Source organism: Panthera pardus, unplaced genomic scaffold (genome assembly GCF_024362965.1).
Source record: "Panthera pardus isolate Hobbes unplaced genomic scaffold, ASM2436296v1 HiC_scaffold_24, whole genome shotgun sequence".
In the NCBI taxonomy this organism is placed as follows: Eukaryota; Metazoa; Chordata; class Mammalia; order Carnivora; family Felidae; genus Panthera; species Panthera pardus.
Window position 1 is genome coordinate 41,840,822 of NW_026526810.1, and position 21,147 is coordinate 41,861,968.

At 37.2% G+C, this 21,147-nt stretch overlaps 1 protein-coding gene across 1 annotated transcript; it reads left to right on the top strand.

The window, feature by feature from the left end:
- Positions 1-334: 334 nt before the first annotated feature.
- RSL24D1 (ribosomal L24 domain containing 1) lies at positions 335-17,972 on the top strand. Its single transcript, XM_019442060.2, has 6 exons — positions 335-487; positions 4,932-5,045; positions 6,776-6,848; positions 12,218-12,281; positions 14,037-14,122; positions 15,531-17,972. The coding sequence occupies exons 1-6, from the start codon at positions 407-409 to the stop codon at positions 15,602-15,604; spliced, it is 492 nt and encodes a 163-aa protein (XP_019297605.2). The 5' UTR covers positions 335-406; the 3' UTR covers positions 15,605-17,972.
- Positions 17,973-21,147: the final 3,175 nt, after the last annotated feature.

Sequence of the window (21,147 nt, forward strand, 5' to 3'; positions counted from 1 at the left end):
TTAAGGAGTTCCTAAAGACATCCCAGTGTGTGGAGAGTCGGCCAGGGACAAAGAACAAATCACATAAGATAGGAGTAAATGCTGACGTTACAGGGTATGGTAGAGAGGAAAACGACCCGCTGTGAGAACAGCGTTTCTAAGGCGGCGTACCGCCACGTTCCACCTCCCACAGTGAAGGCTGCCAAGGCGACTTTGCAGTTCTGCGCCTGCGCAAAACGGCAGCGCTTTTGCTCGCGCTGCCGCTGAGAGGCGCTGTCACGTTCGGATCGCTTCCCAGGTCCCTCAGGGCCGACGCATGCTCACTATTTCCGGGGTCGGGTACTAAAGAGAACCACTTCCTGTGACGGGCTGCGTCACTTCCGCTCGAGTTCGGCGTTTCGTCTGTGAGAGCTCACGCGGTTTCAACATGCGTATTGAGAAGTGTTATTTCTGTTCGGGGCCCATTTACCCCGGCCACGGCATGATGTTTGTCCGCAACGATTGCAAGGTGAGGTCGCCAAGACTGGCGCGCGCTCTGCGACGCTCCCGCGGGCGTGAGGAGCGCCGCTTCAGCGCGTGGTTCCTTTGCACCTGGGGCGTTTCGCTCGCGTTTTCCGCGCTGCCCTCACAAGGGGATGATTTTGTGAGGACCTCCGGCCTCGACCTCCCGCTTGCGGAGTTTCTCCTTCCTGGTGTCCCGAACCGAGCTGGACACCAGGCGACCCTTGACCGAGGCTGGCTGCGGTGAGGTCCCCGAGTTATTTTAGACAGCTTCGGATGTAGTCTGGGGGTGTGTGGGGGCTGTTTGGTCACTCTTGTACTTGGGTGGAGTTCTTGAATTAAGTAAACTTTGTTGAATGTATGCCCAGTCAAGCATCATTGCTAGGGTCTATGCCCCTAGAGATGAATAAGAGTTGGGAGTGTCCGTAACACTATAGAAATGCTGCATATGGCCTAGTAGTAGTTATGTATTACGAAGTTGCTGGAGGTGAGTTGGGGAGGGTCGTATTTGAAAAGGCTCAGAAAGACATTTATCTTGGATCTTGAATGTTGCATAAAAAAGTGAGAAGAGGGAATTCTAGGTGGTGGAAGAGTGAACAGTTGAAGAGAGGCACAGCGAAGCAATCTCTTTAGGGAAGTGACTTGTAAATGGTAATCCAGGCCTGGGGTAAGGCTATAAATACACATATATGTAAGTCTACATAAGAAGATATATCTATAAACGTAAAATACAAACATAATTATGAGACCTGGTTGTGAAAGACTTTGTGAATAATACATGAATTTGCTTTCTTACATCAGAATGAATCTCTTTCCTCTAACATATTATTTCTCAGCATTTGGATCTAGGACTTTATATTTTAACAGGTGACTTTGTTATGCTAAGGAATTACACTTTCTGCTTCATCACCTTGTATCTATTATAGATGGAAGATATTGACGTCATTAATTAGGAGCAAGGGTTTTTTGCTGAAAGTGTGGGACCAAAACTAGGTTTGGGAACTTGAAAGAACGTGTAGAAGATTTTGAATACCTGCTCTCAGGAACATGATAAAAAATTTATAGCAACTAACTTAATGATCGTTAGGTTGGCGTTTAATTCAGAGTGGGCAATATGGCTTTGTAGATCATCTGGTCATTATAATTTTACGGTTTTTGCCCCGCAGGGCTTATCGGGTGGGTATAGGAATGAGAACAAAAGACCATGGGAGCTGTCTAGAGTTGTGTGTTGATTTGGCAGACACAGTGGAAGTTCATGGTGATGAAGTCTGTATTGCTAGCAAGGACAGTATTGAATTGGCTGCGAGCCAGCTTACTCTAGGGAAGACAAGAACAGAGTTGGCTGGGGATATAAGATTCAGAGGCCCTGAAGCACTAAGGAAGATAGGAATCTCGTTTTTTCTGTGTTTATGATGTCCAAATCTGTACCTTCTTTGCTGTAGTCTGAATTTTCCACTGGATAGGGAAATCCTGTTTGTACCAAACAGTGAGGTTACTGAGAGTTCCTAATTCACATCTTTTTTGCTTTCTCATTTAATACTACTGTCATATGCCTAGACAGTTTTGCTAGAAATGTGAGAGTCATCTTTGAACCTTTTACCTTTTTTTAATCTAGTTACCAAGTCTAGTTACCAAGTCTTAACCTGGCTCTGCAAAGTTTAGTGGTCTTTGCTTTCTTTTTGGCCTCCCACTCTGGTTTCATATTAGGCACTTGTTACTTTTATAGCTTCCTAATAGTTTTTCTGCCTTTTTTCTCTTAGCTTTTGGGACTGTTCTTCCTTCCTTCCATCCTCTTTCCTCTCTTCCTTCTTCCCTTCTTTAATGTTTGTGTATTTTTGAGAGAGAGAGAGAGAGAGGTGTGAATGGGGGAGGGGGAGAGAGGAAGACACAGAATCCGAAGCAGGCTCCAGGCTCCCAGATAACAGCACAGAGCCTGATGCAGGGGTCAAACCCATGAGCAGTGAGATCATGACCTGAGCTGAAGTTGGAGGCCCAACCGACTTGAGCCACCCAGGCTCCCTGGGACTGTTTTTCATAGAGACCTCCCCTTTTACGCTTCTTAGGTATTTTCTTAAGGGTACAATTAGTGTTAATATTCCATATTTTTATATACTTTTCAAACATAAAAAATACATGCACCCTTAATGAGTGCTTAATAAGTATTCAGTCAGTGGAGTTTAAGAGTTGAAGAACTTTGAAGCTGAGGTATTAGATCATTTAATCTGCCTGTTGAAGACTGAGGATGATAGAGGAGTATCTTAAGAGGGAAACTTGAGCCTATGAAGCTTTGCCTCACAATCCATCCACTACTCACCCACCACTTCCTTTTTTTATATTTCCATTTTACTTACGTATGACTATCGTATATAGTTTTATCCCATTGTTTATGCCCTACCCTGATCTCAATCTCTTCATTGTAAAGTGAGACTTTATTCCAATGCTGTCCTAACCTTCTCAAGATAGAGTATGATGTTTTAATTATTCTTGTATCCCTAGTACCTGGTAATATCAGACACATAGTAGATCTTTCTTATTGGTTGAATTCCCTTCGTAGCTCCATTGATTCCAGTCTTTTCAGGTACTTTATTGTGCTTTTCAGTTAACATCTATTAGATACAGAGTTCAAATAGACTTCTCTATGTATAACTTTCCATTGGCTCAGTTTGGAATTGAGGAGATCCAGGACAAGTTCAAACCTCTCATTAGGTGTATCTCAGAAATGGGGACTTGTCTAGGAGTTATCTAGTAGGCATTAAATGTAGGAGGATTTTACTGTAAAAGTCCTTTGGGCTAAAAATACAAAATTACTGATATGAATTCATGGTGGGGTACTCCAGGAGATCCATTGTATTCTTAGATTTCTACTTGCTTTGAAACTTATTCAATAATACAGGCATGTTTTGACCCATGTCTCTTAGGAGAGGGCTCTCCAGGAGGTACTGACCCAGATCAGATTAAATTAGTATTGGCTTTTTTTTTTTTTTTTTCTGAGTGAGAGGGAGGGAGAGGGAGGGCCAGGAGGGGACAGGGAGGAACAGAGGAACACACACACACACACACAGAGAAAGAGAGAGAGAGAGAGAGAGAAAGAAAGAATATCCCAACAGGCACCATGCTCGGTCCCAGTGTGGAACTCCCATCACATGACCCTGGGATCCTGACCTGAGCCGAAATCAAGAGTTGAATGCCCAACTGACTGAGCCACCCAGACGGCCCTAGTATTGACTATTTCTAAGAAAACTGTGTTCTAGTGTATATAGGGACCTGCTTGAATTTCCCCATAGAACAAAGTGTACATAAAATGAAAAGTATTTTGGCGGGGCGCCTGGGGGGGCTCAGTTAGTTAAGTATCCGACTTTGGCTCAGGTCATGATCTCATGGTTCATGAGTTTGAGCCCCGCTTTGGGCTCTGTGCTGACAGCTCGGAGCCTGGAGTCTCCTTCGGATTCTGTGTCTCCTTCTCTGTTCCTTCCCTGCTTGCGCTCTCTCTCTCTTTCAAAAATAAATAAAGATTAAAAGAAAGAAAAGTATTTTGGCTTGTGATATATATGCAGGTTTGTGACGTATACACAAAATTTCAAATGTTTATACTTCATTTTGACCTTTTTTATACTTAATTAGACCTAGAAGATAGGTCACATCTTCTAGGTGTGATGATTCACCTTAATTTTCTTTGCCAAGATCCATATACTCCTAAGTAGTACTTTTTCTTCTCAGATTTCCTGTATACATACAAATTGCATTGTGTTTGGAGACATTACAAAGTAACAAAATATGCATTTTAGACTTATAATGAGTCCTAATTAGCCATTTCACGGGCATATTGAAGCATCATTAAACTTTAAGTTAGCACTGTTAAAGGATAATATCTTCTGGGATGAAGGTGGAGAATTAGAGTATTGAAGAATTTCCTACTATGAATACATATTTTAGAAAACAAATCTGTAGCCAGTTAGTTGCTTTTTTGAAATTATTTTGTGGTTTTAACAAAAAGGATGGAAAGAACAAAAAGGGATTCACAGGAGTTGTTTGAAACTACCCCCACCTCCCACATTGAGGTATATAGAAAGTGAATTTTGAGAATTATTATTAAGTGGGCAGGGATTTAAATAAGTGACTTTCCTTGCAAATACCATTTTTTATTTAAGATGACTGTAAGGTTTTACTGTTAATCTATAAACATGACTGGTAGTTTTTTAACCATATTATTTTGGGGGCCCTTAGTCTTTAGCTGTGATATTTGATAGTCAGGTTTTAGTCAAAAAATAGTTCAATTTACATTTAATCTTACATGTCTACATGTATTTCTAAGTGGTGTTGTAAGAAGAAATTGTGAGTACAACCATTGTCATTTTTCAGACTTTGCAGTATATTTTGTCTGGGCAGGGGTAACATCCTACGATAGAAAAAATCGTAATGTTGACTTTCCACTATTTTAACTTTTCTTATAGGTGTTCAGATTCTGTAAATCCAAGTGTCATAAAAACTTTAAAAAGAAGCGCAATCCTCGCAAGGTCAGGTGGACTAAAGCATTCCGTAAAGCAGCTGGTAAAGAGCTTACAGTGGTGAGTATAGTTAGCTTTCAGTGGAATTTTTACGGTTTTTAAAATTTTAACTTTTACGGAGGGCATATAATTTAATTAACTATAACAAGGCTTCCTGTGATGAGAATTGGTAAGTGATTTATTTGGGTTTGGTTCTGTTAATAATCTAATTCTCACATGATCCTAAAAACGATAAATTGGTAGAATTTTGAAAAGGAAAAAAATTCCTAATTCATTTTTTGAACGTGATTTTCCTTGTTCTCAGAAAACCATTTTTTAGCTCCTGCAAACAAAAAGGAAAATCATTTAAATAGATTGAGATGAAGTTGAAAATTGCTACTCAAGGATTTTGAGACAAAGCCAAGAGATTAATTAAAGGATTCATCACCAACATTAAGGGTTCTGAAAAGATTTGTAGTAGACTCATTTATCAGTTTCTGGATTTCCTTACAGGACTTTGAGAACAGAGAAATTAGTTAATAGTGTTGGTAGAAGGAGAAATAGTGGATAATCAAAGGTGAGAGAATATCATGCATGAGTCAGCCATCATCAGGTTGTTGGTACTGAGTTGGTATAAGGGCCTGGTGAAGCTAGTTCACATATGACCCATATAAAGGAGGAGGTGAAAGCTGCTGCCTAAGCCTCCTTTGAGGGAGGAAGACCTTTAAACTGTTCCTTCCCTCCTTGTTTGACTTTCCCACCTCTCTACTCCTTAAGGGCAGTGTCTAAGCAATTGCAGTGAAGCCTTTTCCTGGCTTCCTTAATACTCCTCGTTTTCCATGAATGAGGAGAATGTATTTTGACAAGATGCAAAGCCAAATCACAATTATTGTCACAAAAATGATTTCTGGTATGGATGAGAATAAACTTAGCACTTCAAATGCAAGTGACAACTGCATGAATGAAGAGTGGATGCCAGTCACAGTCATCTGCTGGTGACCAGTTACCTTGTCATTGCTGAGGTTATTGTGACTGAGTAGGTCACGTGTATATAAATGAAATAGGTAAATACAGAGTTAATGCTGTTCCATGTGCCTATCTCACATAAATTTGAAAACTAAGAAACATACCTATAGTTTTTCTAAGAGAACTATAGCTTTTCTAAAATTGTTTCTCATGTTTTAAGGTAAATAGGATTATTAACTGTCAAAATACCAAGTACATTTAAAGGGCACCTGAAGAATTTCTGGGAGAGAATTATGTCATGCAGAGTAGCACCACATTTATTTGAAGATGTGTAGTTATATAGCTTTATGCTATAACAAAGGTATATAAGTGTTGAGATATATGAACATACATGATAAGTTTTTAGGTTGAACCATATGAAATTCTCAATGTTTGACTCATTTTGATCTTTGAAAAGTAGTAATTCATATGGTTCAGCCTCATAGAAAGTTTTCTGCCTGTGAGTCTCATCTAGGAACTGGAAATTAGGGAGGCCTCTTCAGTTTTTTTATAATCTCCTTGATTGTTATATGCCCCTCTGAAGGATGGGGCTAATACCTTCCTCCCGATGTCCTCTTAAGAATCACTGGTGTACAGATTGGTATTTTCATTAGGGCTGTCTTATACATCTGGTGTGAAAAGGAGAAAAAGTATGAAAACTTGGGTTTGCTGGGGCCACCCTGGGGAAATCTTAATATGTGTCCATGGTTTGAAATACTTGGAACCCTTGTGAAAAGGAGAATAAAGTTTTAAGTAATGCTTCCTCTGTATCTCCCTTAAAACCATTATTTTTCCCTCTCTTACAGGATAATTCATTTGAATTTGAAAAACGTAGAAATGAACCTGTTAAATACCAGCGAGAGCTATGGAATAAAACTAGTAAGTCACAAAGGAATACCGGGAATTTTAGAGACTTGTTTGGGATATTACCTTGAATTTAATGTTTTATGTTGCTTAAATGTTTTCATTGATTAGCTTTTATTCTTTATCTTTGTTTTACTAGTTCTGTTGTACTTGCATCTTTTGTTATAAACTGCCCCAAATCCTTTTCAGAATTGGCTGATACATGCATTATAAAAATAATGTAATTATTAGATATGATTTGAAGTGCCTACACAGATATAAAAATACCTAAAAATCTGAGAAAAAATAGAAGTGGAGAATAGTTTTTTGGGGTGAGTGTGGCATAGTTAAAATATACACAAAAGTTAACATTTTTTTTTTCATTTATTTTGAGAGAACGTGCACATGCTGTGTGCACTTGAGTGGGGAAAGGGGCAGAGAGAGAGAGAGAGAGAGAGAGAGAGAATCCCAAGCAGCCTCTGCACTGTCAGTACAGAGCCTGATGTGGGGCTTGAACTTACGAACTGTGAGATCAAACCTGAGCCAAAATCAAGAGGCAGATGCTTAGCTGACTGAGCCACCCAAGTGCCCCAACCTAACACACTTTATAAGTTTAGATAATTTAGTTTAGGGATATAAACATTCGGTATACTTTACAAAATGTAATGCTTCTGTAAAATTAAAAAGTGTAGCACCTAAGGTGATAATTACATTTTCTAACAGAACTTCTAAGTGCATGACTTAGGTATAAGTGGAGCTATAGGCTGCTGAAGTTAAAAGCAATGGTAACTAGTCCTTGTCTTTTTTTCCCTCTTTTTCCTGAAGTAGGCAGAGACTTTAGTGAAAAAAAAAATCCCATATGTAGTAAAACTAAATTTCTTAAGTTAGCTTGTAGATGACCCTTTGCGTATGTTTGAGGTCCTTGTCCCTGACTTTTCTTCTCCCCGTGCCTGTCTTACGTGTTCTTTAGCCATTTATATAGTCTTGGGTGTGGAGGTGATATAGTTGGTTTGTTATTTAGAAGTCTCCAGGGCTTGGGGTCCTGTAGACTTTATCAGTCTTGAATGGATCATAGTCAGGGCATCCTTTTCATCACCTTTTGCCCAGTCACAACACTTCAGGGGAGGAATTGAAAAATTGGGGCCTTTGTAGTAGTATTTGACACTCTCTAAAGCTTTATCTTTCTGGACTATGTGAAGAATTTAGACTCCAGTTTTGGAATTGCCTTTCCACATAACCTTGGTGTTTTGTTTCTTTTAAATAAGGTCTTTCCCTCTGTTTTGCAATTAGAGGAAGAGTTAATTTCTGGAAAGCAGTTGAATATACTGGGTTTATTTGATAAGGAAATAATGCTGATTTAAACTCAAGGATTTCTAAAGAGATTAATGGGATTCTTTTTTTTAATTGAGGTATAAATGACATAGAACATATTAGTTTCAGGTATACAGTGTAATAATGATTTGATACTTATATATATTGTGAAATGACAAAGTCTAGGTATCCATCACCACGCATTATTACAAATTTTTGGTAAGAATTCTTAAAATGATTCTAAAAGACAAACTTGTCAGAGATGTTATTAGAAGGTCTGAAAGCATTTTTATATCCCATTGAATTTTATTTAATTTTGGACTTTATTTTCTTTGTTACTATTTGAGAATAGCAGCTCCAGATCATTTTTACATATTTTATAACTATTACTTGGTGGAGATTCAGTTTGATGTTGAAACAGGTGAATATTTTAGTTGTCTGTGGATATTCAGTTACTATGACCCTCTGTGCTGGTTTCCTGTTATTAACACTGTTCCTGAAAGATACAATTGTGTATCGTAAGACTTCATGTATTTTAACAATAAGTACTTAGTCTTGCATACAAAGATGAAGAGGGCACATATAGTCCCTGCTCTTCTGATGCACTTCACTGAGTATTCCTATTTTATTGTTTCTCTTACACAGTAACTGGTTCATATGTTATCAGTCACTGCCCCACTTATTTATACATATGTAAATTTTTAAAAAATTTTTTATTTATTTTTGAGACACAGAGACAGAGTGCGAACAGGGGAGGGGCAGAGAGAGGGACATGCCGAATCTGAAACAGGCTCCAGGCTCTGAGCTGTCAGCACAGACCCCACGAATCATGAGATTATGACCTGAGAAAGTCGGACGCTTAACCTACTGAGCCACCAAGGCACCCCTACATAAGTAAATTCTATAAGCAGCAGTGCTCTATTGAGGGTTCCCTCCCCCCCCATAGATTCTATTATCCTTTCCTTTTGAGATCCTAAAAGTAGACTTTTCGTAGAAAACTTTCTCAGTAGACAGTATGAGTCTTTTGGAACTTAAAACTATTTCCTACTGCACAGTTAATAAAAACTTTTAGTAGTATTCCAAAAAAATATGTTACTCTTCTAAAAGGTTTGTTGATTCCCCACACCCTCTATTTCAGTATCATCAGGTCTGAAGCTAATCTGTTGGCAGTTTTATATTCATTGCTTACGTTTTTGAATTGTGGAAAGGTGTGGACTGAGCAACTTTTGTTAAGATGCTGGTGTCCACAGAAACAGCAGGAGAACTTCAGAAACAAGAATCCTAGGAAGAAAAGTTTGTATTTTATCCTTCAGGTCTTTGTATTGCAGGTCAATTTTAATATCAGGTGTTTCCTGGGGCACCTGGGTGGCTCAGTTGGTTAAGTGTTCGACTTTGGCTCAGGTCATGATCTTGCTGTTCATGAGTCTAGCCCCATGTCAGGCTCTGTGCTGATAGCTCAGAGCCTGGAGGCTGCTTTGGATTCTGTGTCTCCTTCTCTATGCCCTTCCCCTGCTCATTCTCTGTCTCTTTTTCTCTCAGAAAAATAAACATTAAAAAAAAATCAGGTGTTTCTTACATTAAAAATTTTTCAGTCTTCTGCAATATTTGGAAAGGTAGTGTCTTATTCTTTGGAGAGGATTTACCTGCCACTTTTTTGAAAAGTTTACTTATTTTGAGAGAAAGAAAGCATGCATGTGTGTGTAGGGGGAGAGGCAGAGAGAATCCCAAGCAGGCTGTCAGCCCAGAGCCTGAAGTAGGGCTTGTTCTCATGAGCCCTGAGATTGTGACCTGAGATGAAATGGAGTTGGACGCTTAGCTGATTGCACCACCCAGGTGCCCCTACCTGCCACTGCTCTTTATTTCCCTTCTGAGTAGCTTTAAGGTATAGAAATACTTTTGAGTACCAGAACTGTTCATATTTTTGTTGAAAGTAAAGAAAGAAAAAAGTTACATATTTAGCATGAGCAGATTTAAAGTTGACTCTGTCTTATTCATGTAGACATTATCTTAATACCAGTGGCTCCCTGAGACCTTTGGGGGATCTTGTTAAAATGCAGATTGCGATATAGCATGTCTCGGTGGGACTTAAGATTCTGCATTTCTGACATGCTTTCAGGTGGTATCAATGTTGGCTGGTCCCCAGATTACACTTAAATGATTTTATTTTGACATATTTTTAGACTGAACAGAAAAGCTGCAGAATTCTGATATCCTTCATCTTTGATTCCTCAAATGTTATTAAATTTACCATTCTCTGTCCTTTGTTTTCCTTTTATAATATTTTGAAGTTTTTAAGTTGCATATGTAATGTTTTTATCCCTAAGTAGTTTAGTAGAAAGAGTATTTCCTGAAAAATAGAACATTCTTGTAAATAATCATAGCATAGTTTTTAATATTAAGAAATTAACATTGGTACAGTATTATCATTTAATCTTAGACCTGTGGAGGAATAGTACAGGTCATGTCTCTTTGGTCTCTATGAATTTGAAACAGTTCCCAAGTTTTTATATTTTATGATACTGACAGATTTAAAAAATTTTTTTAATGTTTATTTTTGGGGGAGAGAGAGACAGAAAATGAGTGGGGGAGGGGCAAGAGAGAGGGAGACCTAGAATCTGAAGCAGGTTCTAGGTTTTGAGTTGTCAGCACAGAGCCCAATGCGGGGCTTGAACCCACAAACTGTGAGATCATGACGTGAGCTGAAGTTGGATGCTTAACTGAGCCACCCACGTGCACTGATATTGATGGTTTTGAAGAGTATGGGTCAAGTGTTCGGTATAAAGTCCCTTAATTGACTTTTGTTTGATACTGCCTCAGTGTTAGATTTGGGTAATGGACGTTTGGCTGGAATACCATAGATGGGATGCTGAGTTCTTATCGTTGTGTCCTATTAGGAGCTACCTCCTACTGTCCATTGGTCTTATTACTGGCTGTGTTAACTTTGATCATTGTTTAAGGTGGCATCTTACAGGTTTTTTTACTGTATTTTATCCTTTATAAAGTATATTGGTGATGTTTTAAGATTACTTGAATATCCTGCTATTCTTCAGATCCACAGAGTAGAAGTTGTTAGATTGGGAGTGTGTTGCCCAGTCTGGCGGCCACTGACCACAGGGGTTACACTTAAAATGTGGCTATTCTGAATAGAGATTTGCTGTAAATTTAAAAAAAAAATTTGTTTTTTAACATTTATTTTTGAGACAGCATGAGCAGGGGAGGGGCAGAGAGATAGACATAGATTTTGAAGCAGGGTCCTGGCTCTGAGCTATCAGCACAGAGCCTGATGCGGGGCTTGAATTCATGAACTGTGAGATCATGAACTGTGAGATCATGACCTAGTCGAAGTGGGATGCTTTTAACTGAGTCACCCAGGTGCCCTGAAATTTGCTGTAAATGTAAAATACGTGGTTTTTGAAGACTTTATATGAAAACAAGCATAAAATTCCTCAGTAATTTTTGTATTATGTTGAAATGACAGTATTTTGGATATATTGGATAAAAACAAGATACATGACTAGATTTTGACTTTTTAAATGTGGCTGCTAGAAAATATCAAATTACATGTATGGTTTGTCTTAATCTTAGTGCTAATGTAGATTGTAGAGCATAGTTTGATTTAGCCCCTCCACACATTTCCCAAAACTATTGGATTTTAGTGGTTGAGAACATGGCAAATTGATTGGTTCATTCTACCAGTATTCATCATGTGCAGATCATATCCCAGGCACTTAGAGGAAAAAGTAGTATTTATTACCAGAATGGTGCTTTTTTTTTTTTTTTTTATTAACGGAGAGGACAAGGTAAGAATGAGATTTGTTGCCCTTAATCCAAATTCTTAAAGTTTGGGCTGGTTTAAAGTAGAAGGAAAATTTAGTAGCAGTAAAGACTTTTGTAAAATAAAAATTAGAGCTGTATTTGTGAAAGATAGCTGACATCACTGTTAACTCTAAGAGTACCTACCTTCTTCAGCTATTTTAGTAGGGATTGTTTGTGCAGTGAGGGTTTCATTTAAGCCATTTCTAAGTCAGAATAAAGTGATTATTAAAGTTCTTGCTTGAATGTGCAAAAATATGTAACTCTTATTTTTTTTGTAGTTGATGCAATGAAGAGAGTTGAAGAGATCAAACAGAAACGCCAAGCTAAATTTATAATGAACAGGTATGAACATGTGTAGAGTAACTCTTGAAAAAATAATTACTAGTAGAAATCCAGGGAAATTTTTCTCACATAACTTCAGAAAACTTGCTAGAATAGTATAAAGAACTCTTGTATATTCTGGTAGCATTTTGACACATTTACTCTGTCCTTGTCTCTGTGTAAGTTGAAGACATGATACCCTTTTTCTGAGTATATTTCTATGTATATATTCTAAAAATAAGAACATGTTTCTTAGATACCTATAATTACCCAAATCAGAAAATTAACATTGAATGATATGGTTATATAACCTACAAACCTTATTTAAATTTCACCAGTTCCAGTAGCAACAGAAAACCCTGGATCTTGCATTGCATTTAGTGGTCCTATCTCCTCAAGCTCCTTTAGTTTGGACAGTTTCTCCTCTTAAATGACATTGACATTTTTGAAGAATACAGGTCAGTTATATTATAGAATCTTCCTCAGTTTGTGTTTATCTTATGTTTTCCTCATGATTAGATTCAGATTAGGTACTTTTGGCCAGAGTATCATAGAAATGATTATACATAAGGACACATATAGCAGGAGCCACATATTGTTTCAAGTGATTGATCACTTGGTTAAGGGGGTGTCTGCCAGTTTTTTCCACTCCATTGAAAAGCTCTTTTCTTTCTTTTTGATCAGTACATATCTTAGGGGAAAACATTGACCCTCTGCAAAGTTCCTCAAACTGGTACCTGGTTCAGTAATTTTTTATTAGTTGTCTTTCTCATATAAAGGAGCTTTTCCCTTTTCCAGTTTCAAAATGTATTCCTTTATTCATGTATCTGTGTGTATTCATTGATTCTTCTGGTATTCAAGGGGTGATAATTGTCATTATTTATTTTGATGTTGTAAGTGCTCCATATAGGCTACTGGGCATCCCTTCAGGCAGGGTCCCATTTCATTGTCAATTTCCTCATCTTTGGGTGCTTTCTTGATTGATGGCTAAGAAGATGTGGCCTCATCTTATACTTACCTGGCCTGGAATTGGCTATTTCTTTAGAGCAGGGATTTTTTTTTTTTTTTTTTTTTTTTAAGAGAGAGGGTCTACACGTGTAAGCAGGGGAGGGGTAGAGAGAGGAGAGCGAGAATCCCAAGCAGGCTCCATGCTATCAATGCAGAGCCCACGCCAGGCTAGATCCCATGAACCATGAGATGAAGAGTAGGACACTTGACAGACAGCCACCCAGGTGTCCCAGGAGCATTTGTTTTTGATCACATTACTATTTAGTTTGTCATAGAAAAGCATGTGCCGACAGCTTTCTGGCTTTAAAAAAATGTTAAAGTGATATAGAAACAAAAGCTAAATGTTTGAGAACTAGTCTGTTAGCATGTTTGTCTCACATACATGTGTTTTGTGTTCTTGTATTACTGATCAGAAAAATTAGCACAGAGACTATTTCGTTTGAGGAGAAAAGATCTAGGTACTTTAGCATTTGAGAGGTTTGCACTATATCCTTATAATAGATATTGATGTCTGACATTTAATTCTTCAATCATATTTCTTCATTCACTCAGCAAATATATATTAATCCCCAGTTTATTCCTAAGTACTAGGGATACAGTCAATGAACCAGTGGTAGTGTAAGAATTTCTTAAGCTAATTAGGAACTAGAAAATAATTTTGAGTTCTTATTGCTAATCCCTGGCTAAAATTATTTTGATAAATTAGGAATTAATGTCTTTTAAAGAAATTTTAGTAACTAGTTTTGGCTTTTATGTGTTGTGTCCTAGATTAAAGAAAAATAAAGAATTACAGAAAGTTCAGGACATCAAAGAAGTCAAGCAAAACATTCATCTTATCCGCTCCCCTCTTGCCGGTAAGTGCTGTATTACACAGAAGTTCTCTTTCAGTAGAGAAATCAAGAGTCAGGATTGTTGTGGTCGGGTTAAGTGGGTGCTAGTCAACTTTTTATGGGCATTTTTTCATGTAAATATCACATTTATGATATGACTTTGTTTATAATTTATTCATTGTATTGCCCAGTTCTAATTTATTGCAAATGGTATTTTTCTTCCCTTCAGAAAAATCTTGTATTCCATAAGCTAGTCATATTTGAGTATTAATTTAATAGATTTTTGCCTATTTCATACTTTTTATTTAATAAGTGTTTTTTTATTAGTGGTTTTCCAACTTTGGTTGGTATGGGAATTGTGCAACTTAGGATAAATACAGAGGCCCAGGCCTTTTGAGTCTGAGCTTCTGTTCCTTAGCTTTCTGGGTTCTGATACTACTGTTTGTATTAAAACTTTAAGTTAAAATTTTTTTTTTTTTTTAACGTTTATTTATTTTTGGGACAGAGAGAGACAGAGAATGAACGGGGGAGGGGCAGAGAGAGAGGGAGACACAGAATCGGAAGCAGGCTCCAGGCTCCGAGCCATCAGCCCAGAGCCTGACGTGGGGCTCGAACTCACGGACCGTGAGATCGTGACCTGAGCTGAAGTCGGATGCTTAACCGACTGAGCCACCCAGGCGCCCCTCTCTTTAAGTTTATATAACTTGCCTATAGTCACTCATTTGGGCAGTTGTTTGTGTGCATAGTTTCTTTTGTGGTGCTAGAAAACCAGTCTTCACTCAGCTGGCACCAAATACCATCTGTTATATGATTTACTTACGCAGATTACCTGAAGGGAGAGAAATTTTGGTGAGATTTAGTTCAAGAGTTAATTCCTGTGAATGATTCCATGTCGAAACCTTACTAAGGTCAAATTCTGTAACTATATGTTGAATAGATAAGTATTTAACGAGTTAATTTTTGTACCAACTTTTATTAAAATAGGCAAAATCTTGGAGCATTTGTTTCACATATAGACGATGTGAACTTACACCCAGAACAACGGTAATGAACTGTTGTTATGTAACTTTTTAGGTAACCCTCTTAGGGTAGGTAAGTACACTATAAAGAACAGAGACCTTGGAGCCAGAGGGCCAGGGTACAAATTCTCTCTTGAGCTTGCTGGGCTTACTGAATGATCTGGGACAATTTTATCCGTCTCTGGGTCTGTGTTCTCTCATATTTAAAATGCATGTTAGGGTGAAATGAATAAATGTGTATGGAATGCTTATTTTATGTATGACATATCATAAGACCTGTGTGGGTTTGGTTACTATTCTTAAATTTCTTAGAATTGGCTATTTTAAACCATCTAAGATCCTTTATAAAATGTTGGTAAGTGTTCTGCAAGGTTACAGTGGATTGATATTTTTTTTTTAATTTATTTTTAAAGGCAAAGGAAAGCAATTGGAAGAAAAAATGGTGCAGAAATTACAACAGGATGTGGACATGGAAGATATTTCTTAAAGATCTCACTATTTCTATTAGTGCATTTGAAAATCTCCTTAGGAGACCAAGAACTTCTAAATGATCTTTTATATTTTACATAAGGTCACTCAAATGAAAGGTATTTAAAAATACATCTCTTCTACGTTGCTCATTGCTGTCTGTAAAATATCAGATATTATGGATGTTAGATTGCATTTCCATTGTTAAACCTTCACTGATACTTACATTTATGTAAGTCATGCAACTTCTCTTTGTAAATACAGAAGCGAAGTGTAGACATAAAATGTTCCTGCCATTTGGGTAATGGCACTATGCAGTGCCGTTATGGCACTATGGAAGAACTAATGACAAAAATATATTTTACATATCCCTAGCCATAAATTTTCTTTGCAGTAAAATATTAATTTTACTTTATTAATATTATAGAAGGGGGCTTAAAACAAGGAACTAAAACAACCTGTATATATGATAATTAGCCTTAAGTAATCTTTTATTTTGATTTCAGTATTTGTTTTGGTTTCTTAGAAGAGTATATGAAGCCTAATTATGTTGGAGGTGAGAGCTGAATAGCTTTTTCCTGAAATGGCACTCTATACTTTCATTTTGGAGAACACTCAATTCTGAGATTCCTGATAGAACCAGATTTTTTTTTTCCAGCTTAGCGGTGGTTTAAAAGTGGAAGAATCCCAGTGCCTTTTAGGATGTTGTGTGGTTCCATTTAAAAAGCTCCTAATTGTTTTTGGATAATAGAATTTACGGTTTTTGTGTCACAAATTATTTGGACCTAAGTTCATATTTTTTGTTTAAAAGCTACTAAAAAACTATTCGTTAGCAGGAAGAAAATAACTCCCACATAGTACTGAAGTAGGAAATACAATTAAAGAAAAATATATACTGAATAATGTTTTTATATTTATACATTTTTTGCAACTTTAAGGATATTAAGTAACTCACTTTTCACATTTTTAAGGACAGAACTTAGAATAAATTATAATCTTAGGGTTATAAAATTATAAAGTAATGGCTAAATTTTTACTTCAGTATTAGTGAAAAAGTGATCACTGGACAAAGTGTTCAGGACAAAGATCTGAATTCCAGTGTGATTTTTGCCCTTGTGTTCTTATTTGTTAAATATGGGTCATTGGTAGACAACATTATTGATAAAACAATTAGGGGAAATGATATATGAACTCAAAGACATTTGTTAAATTATTTGAAGTTTGTACTCCATACTAGATTTATGTTTGTTTTAATATCAACATGTTTAAGGGGTGCCCAGGTGGCTCAGTCGGTTAAGTATCCGACTTTGGCTCAGGTAATGATCTCACAGTTCATGGGTTGAACCCTATGTCAGGCTCTGTGCTGACAGCTCAGAACCTGGAGCCTGCTTCAGATTCTGTGTCTCCCTCTCTCTCTGCCCCTCCCCCACTCATGCTTTGTCTCAAAAATAAACATTAAAAAAATTTAAAAAAAATCAACATGTTTAAGATCACATACTGTCAGATTTCCTACCCTGAGACCATCAATTTGGGAAATTGAGCTGAAAAGAGAACTGTTTGGTTATTAAACTTTGAGATGCAGTATCAGTTCTTCCTAACTGTCAGGAATTCATAGTATTTTGAGATCCCAGATATCTTTATAAACTGTATGGATGCAGATGCCACCGTTCCCCCCTTCCCTCCTCTGCAGCTCTTTAAGTACGGTTCTATGACTGAGTTGTCCCTTTAAAATGTTGCCTGAGAAGTGGCATGGTACAGTGCTGTTTCTGTTTGTCTGATTGAGACCTCTGCTGGGCAGTTAGTGTAACACAAAAGCATAAAATTTTCTTGACCTTTGCTTCATAGAACTTACGTATTCTTCAATTGTTTAAGGGTAATATAACTTTGGAAGTCATAGAAAAGAATTTGCTTACACATTTGCCTTATCAAACCTTGTAGGATAGCAGAAAAAACTCATTAAGGGACACTTGGCTGGCTTAGTAGAGTATGCAACTCTTGATGTTGGGGTTGTGAGTTCGAGCTCCACCCTGGGAGTAGAATTTACTTAAACTCATTAAGTCTTATTTCTTAAAAATAGAAAACCTTGAAAGATGTTTATGTTATAGAAATAAGTTCCATAAGGACTGGCCTCTTTCCTAACATTCCACAAAGTAGCACTCTTCTTTTCTAGTTGGAAGAATTTTTAGGTAACTTGCCTTCTTATCACATAGATGGAGTAGGCAGTGTTTTGTATTCATGCAAGTGCCTATGTGTAGAAGGGATTTATCTGGAGCTTCAGATACTGTCTTAAGTCCCAGTGATTGCTCTAAGAGAGGACTGTACAAGTTACTTGAGTGATGCTCAACCTGTGTGTTGGTTTTTTCATTGAATAAATGGAAATGATAGTATGACTACAGGATTTTTTATGAGGATCCAGGTAATATATGCAAAATAATCATTTCAAGGCCACTCCCATAATAGGTAGTATTGAATTCTTAGCTGTTAGGATTGGCTTTGTGACCACACAAAACTTACAGGCAATGGGCTTTGCCTTGGGAGAAAGGTGGAGGGTATTAGGGTTTGGGGATAGCTGTCATTAAATTGGGTACAGTGCACTTAGTCCACAAAGGCAGAGTTATGTAGGGCTTAAAATGTTAATTTTAACTTTTAATTTCACCTAGAAAAATCAGTTATTTAGAGCATCTTATTCCCCGTTCTGTTAGGAAGATTGGGAGGGGGAAATCCATTTCCGATTTGTCAGCTCATGATTTAAACAGTGAATTGTCACCCATAATATCAAGGGTTAATTTATGTAAGACAGTTTATCCCCCCCACTAATCCTTCTTACATTTTAAAAGGAGATTGAAAAAAATCAGACTTTAATTATACAGATGTGTAGTATACATTATAATATTGAATGAATGCTACCTGGTAAAAATTAGCACAGTAGCCTGCTGAATTAAAAGTGTTCAAAAGATAAGGGGGAAAAGTCACTATCAAAAAAGAGAACACAGTTTCAAAGTCTTTTGCTTTTGGAAAATTCTTTCTGTATTCTTTTTTTTTATACATATAACAGAATTGAAAATATAACTCACACATTTTGCCCTGCATGTTTTTGTTTTGAGTATCAGCCTTACGTTGATTTGAATTTTTTGGTCAGTTGAATTTCTTTGTGAAGAAGTGACTTTTTAAGAATATATTCTCATGTTCTGAATGTAAGAATCTCTACTTTCTGGTGCCACTGGTGAGCCTTTGGCTTAAGCTGTCCTGCTCCAAAATTTTCCTTGGCTTTTATAACTTAACTGAATCCATCATATAGGGATTGAAGGTGATATTTGTGCTTCGTAACCTTCCCTAAGGTATCAGTTACTGTATCTCATTCTGTAACCTCTAGTTTTGTGGCTGCCCTTTGATCTTGCTAATAGATTCCTTTTCAACATTTGTGATAAAGTCTTGACTAATAGACATCTCCATCCTGTTCAGCAAATCCAGGCAGCTCATTTTATCATAATCTCCAAGGGTCCAGGGATGATTTCTATCTTATCCCAGGCACATATTAAGTACCTGGTGCCTGGAAGATGCTTGATAATTGTGACTAAGTGGAAAATTAGTGTGTAGCTACATGCTAGGTTTACTGGACGGTTTTTTTGTTTTTTGTTTTTTTAAATAACCAGTAACTTCAAAGATACAAAAGATAAATTACCAGCAGTGAGCTGCATTAAGAAAGGAAGCATTCTGTGACTTCAGCATTAATCAAATCTGTTAGGAAGACTTGCTTAAGAGCAGTGTTTGCCTTGGGTGGCACACCAGATTTTGCTTAGGTCTACTTCTTTAGTGGCGATAGATCAACCTGCATTTCTGGGTTTGGCTGGAGCATTCCCATGTCAGGAAATCCTACGAAGGACTGAACATAAGCTGTTATTGTTATGGCAGTCATAGAGTATAAAAACATAAATAAGGACAATGAATTGGGAAGAATCTATTAATACCTCGAGTACTGTTCCAAAGTACTGTTAACCAAACAAAAAATAAAAGAGACAGGCTCTTTAGTATTTTGAGGAACTCAGTTTTCAGAATGACAGCTTTTAAATACTTGCTTTAGTCTATTACAGTAAAGTGCTAATATGTTTAGTTTGGTGGCAAGCTGTGGCCTCTTAGGAACACCAGTGAAAAGTACGCCATTCTAGTCAGTTATTCCACACAGTTTTCTAGTGTGCATCTAATGAGACTTCCATATTTCCTCTTCTGATAGCAAGGAATGCAGTACAGGGAGGGAGTGAGCAAGTATTAAAGGCAGTTTACTTGATTCAAAGAATTTGCCATTCAGAAGCATAGTACAACATACTCCTATTTGTTAAATTTTAGGTGTTTACATTGCATGGTTCACTGAGTTTCTCTTCAGCCCTCAGATTCTTAATGCTGCCAAAACACCACGGCTATTAGCTTTTGACTTTGTACTAATACAGTTTCCCCCATTTCTTAGAATGTACACAAGAAGAACTACCAGAAAATACATTAGAAGAATAGACAACGGAAATAAAAATTGTGTAGGGAAAAACATCTCAAAGGAGAACATATGCAGGTAATAACCTCTCAATACCATTGTTCTCACATTTACAAACATGTAGTACTACCTAGTTCCAGAGTTGTGAGAATCTAGTGCCAGTTATTACCGACAGGTACATTGCATTTATCTTAGAATATTCACAACCCTTTAAGTCTGTCCTCATTTTGCAGATGAGGAACCTGAGGTTATGAGAGATTGAATAGTGTGATCCATGTCACTAACAACTAGCAGAACTTAGAATTAAGCTCAGTCTGACTGAGTCAGTCACCTGCTGGTATTCTGAATAGCATCTAGTATGATGCCTGGCACATGGTTGGTGCTCAATATATGTTTACTCATTCAAGGGAAACAAAAAATCTGTCAAGTAAGAGAAGGGGTTCTGGAGAACTGGATAGGTTTTTATGGAGTTTAATTTTTTTGTGTGTAGGGCTGACAGGTGATCATTTGTCCCAGCTTGAGTGTAATTAAGACAGCAAATCTAATGAAATGTTTTTGAAATTTATTGTCTTAAAGTAAATTAGGATAGTAATGCCTGTAATTAGTGTAATTTCTAATTATTGAAGGAAATATTCACCTGGCCCTGAAATGTATGCTAATCCTATCTAAAAAATTTGAAATTTTACCAACACCTGCTTTTATTTATGAGCGATTTCAGTGTTCATCAATTAGGTTTTGAAATGTTTGTGTCTGCTGTGTATGAGGCATTGTTTGCCTCATTTAGCAACAAAATAATTAGTTTATGTTATATTTGAGAAATTTGAATCATTGGGAATTGTCTTCATCTAGTTACAGTTTATAGGACTTTGAAAATTTAATAGGTATTTATTCTTCTGCCAGTTCTTAAAATTCTCCAGGACTGTTGGGATTATTGCCAACAGTCCTAGGGACTGAAAGTTATGATGCTGATAAGCTTCAGGGTTCATTTGAGGTGAGAGGTGGCTTTTGAAGATACCCAGGAGGCTATTTGAGCTGTCTTAACAACTGAAAGGGAAAAAAATCTTCAGATCATCTTCTCA

What these genes read in the sequence shown, in the direction of transcription:
- RSL24D1 (XM_019442060.2), top strand. Translation starts at nt 407, where the DNA reads ATGCGTATTGAGAAGTGTTATTTCTGTTCGGGGCCCATTTACCCCGGC. An exon ending in CTGGTAAAGAGCTTACAGTG is followed by an intron (nt 5,046 to 6,775) that starts GTGAGTATAGTT and finishes CCTCTCTTACAG; the next exon opens with GATAATTCATTTGAATTTGA. An exon ending in TATCCGCTCCCCTCTTGCCG is followed by an intron (nt 14,123 to 15,530) that starts GTAAGTGCTGTA and finishes TTATTTTTAAAG; the next exon opens with GCAAAGGAAAGCAATTGGAA.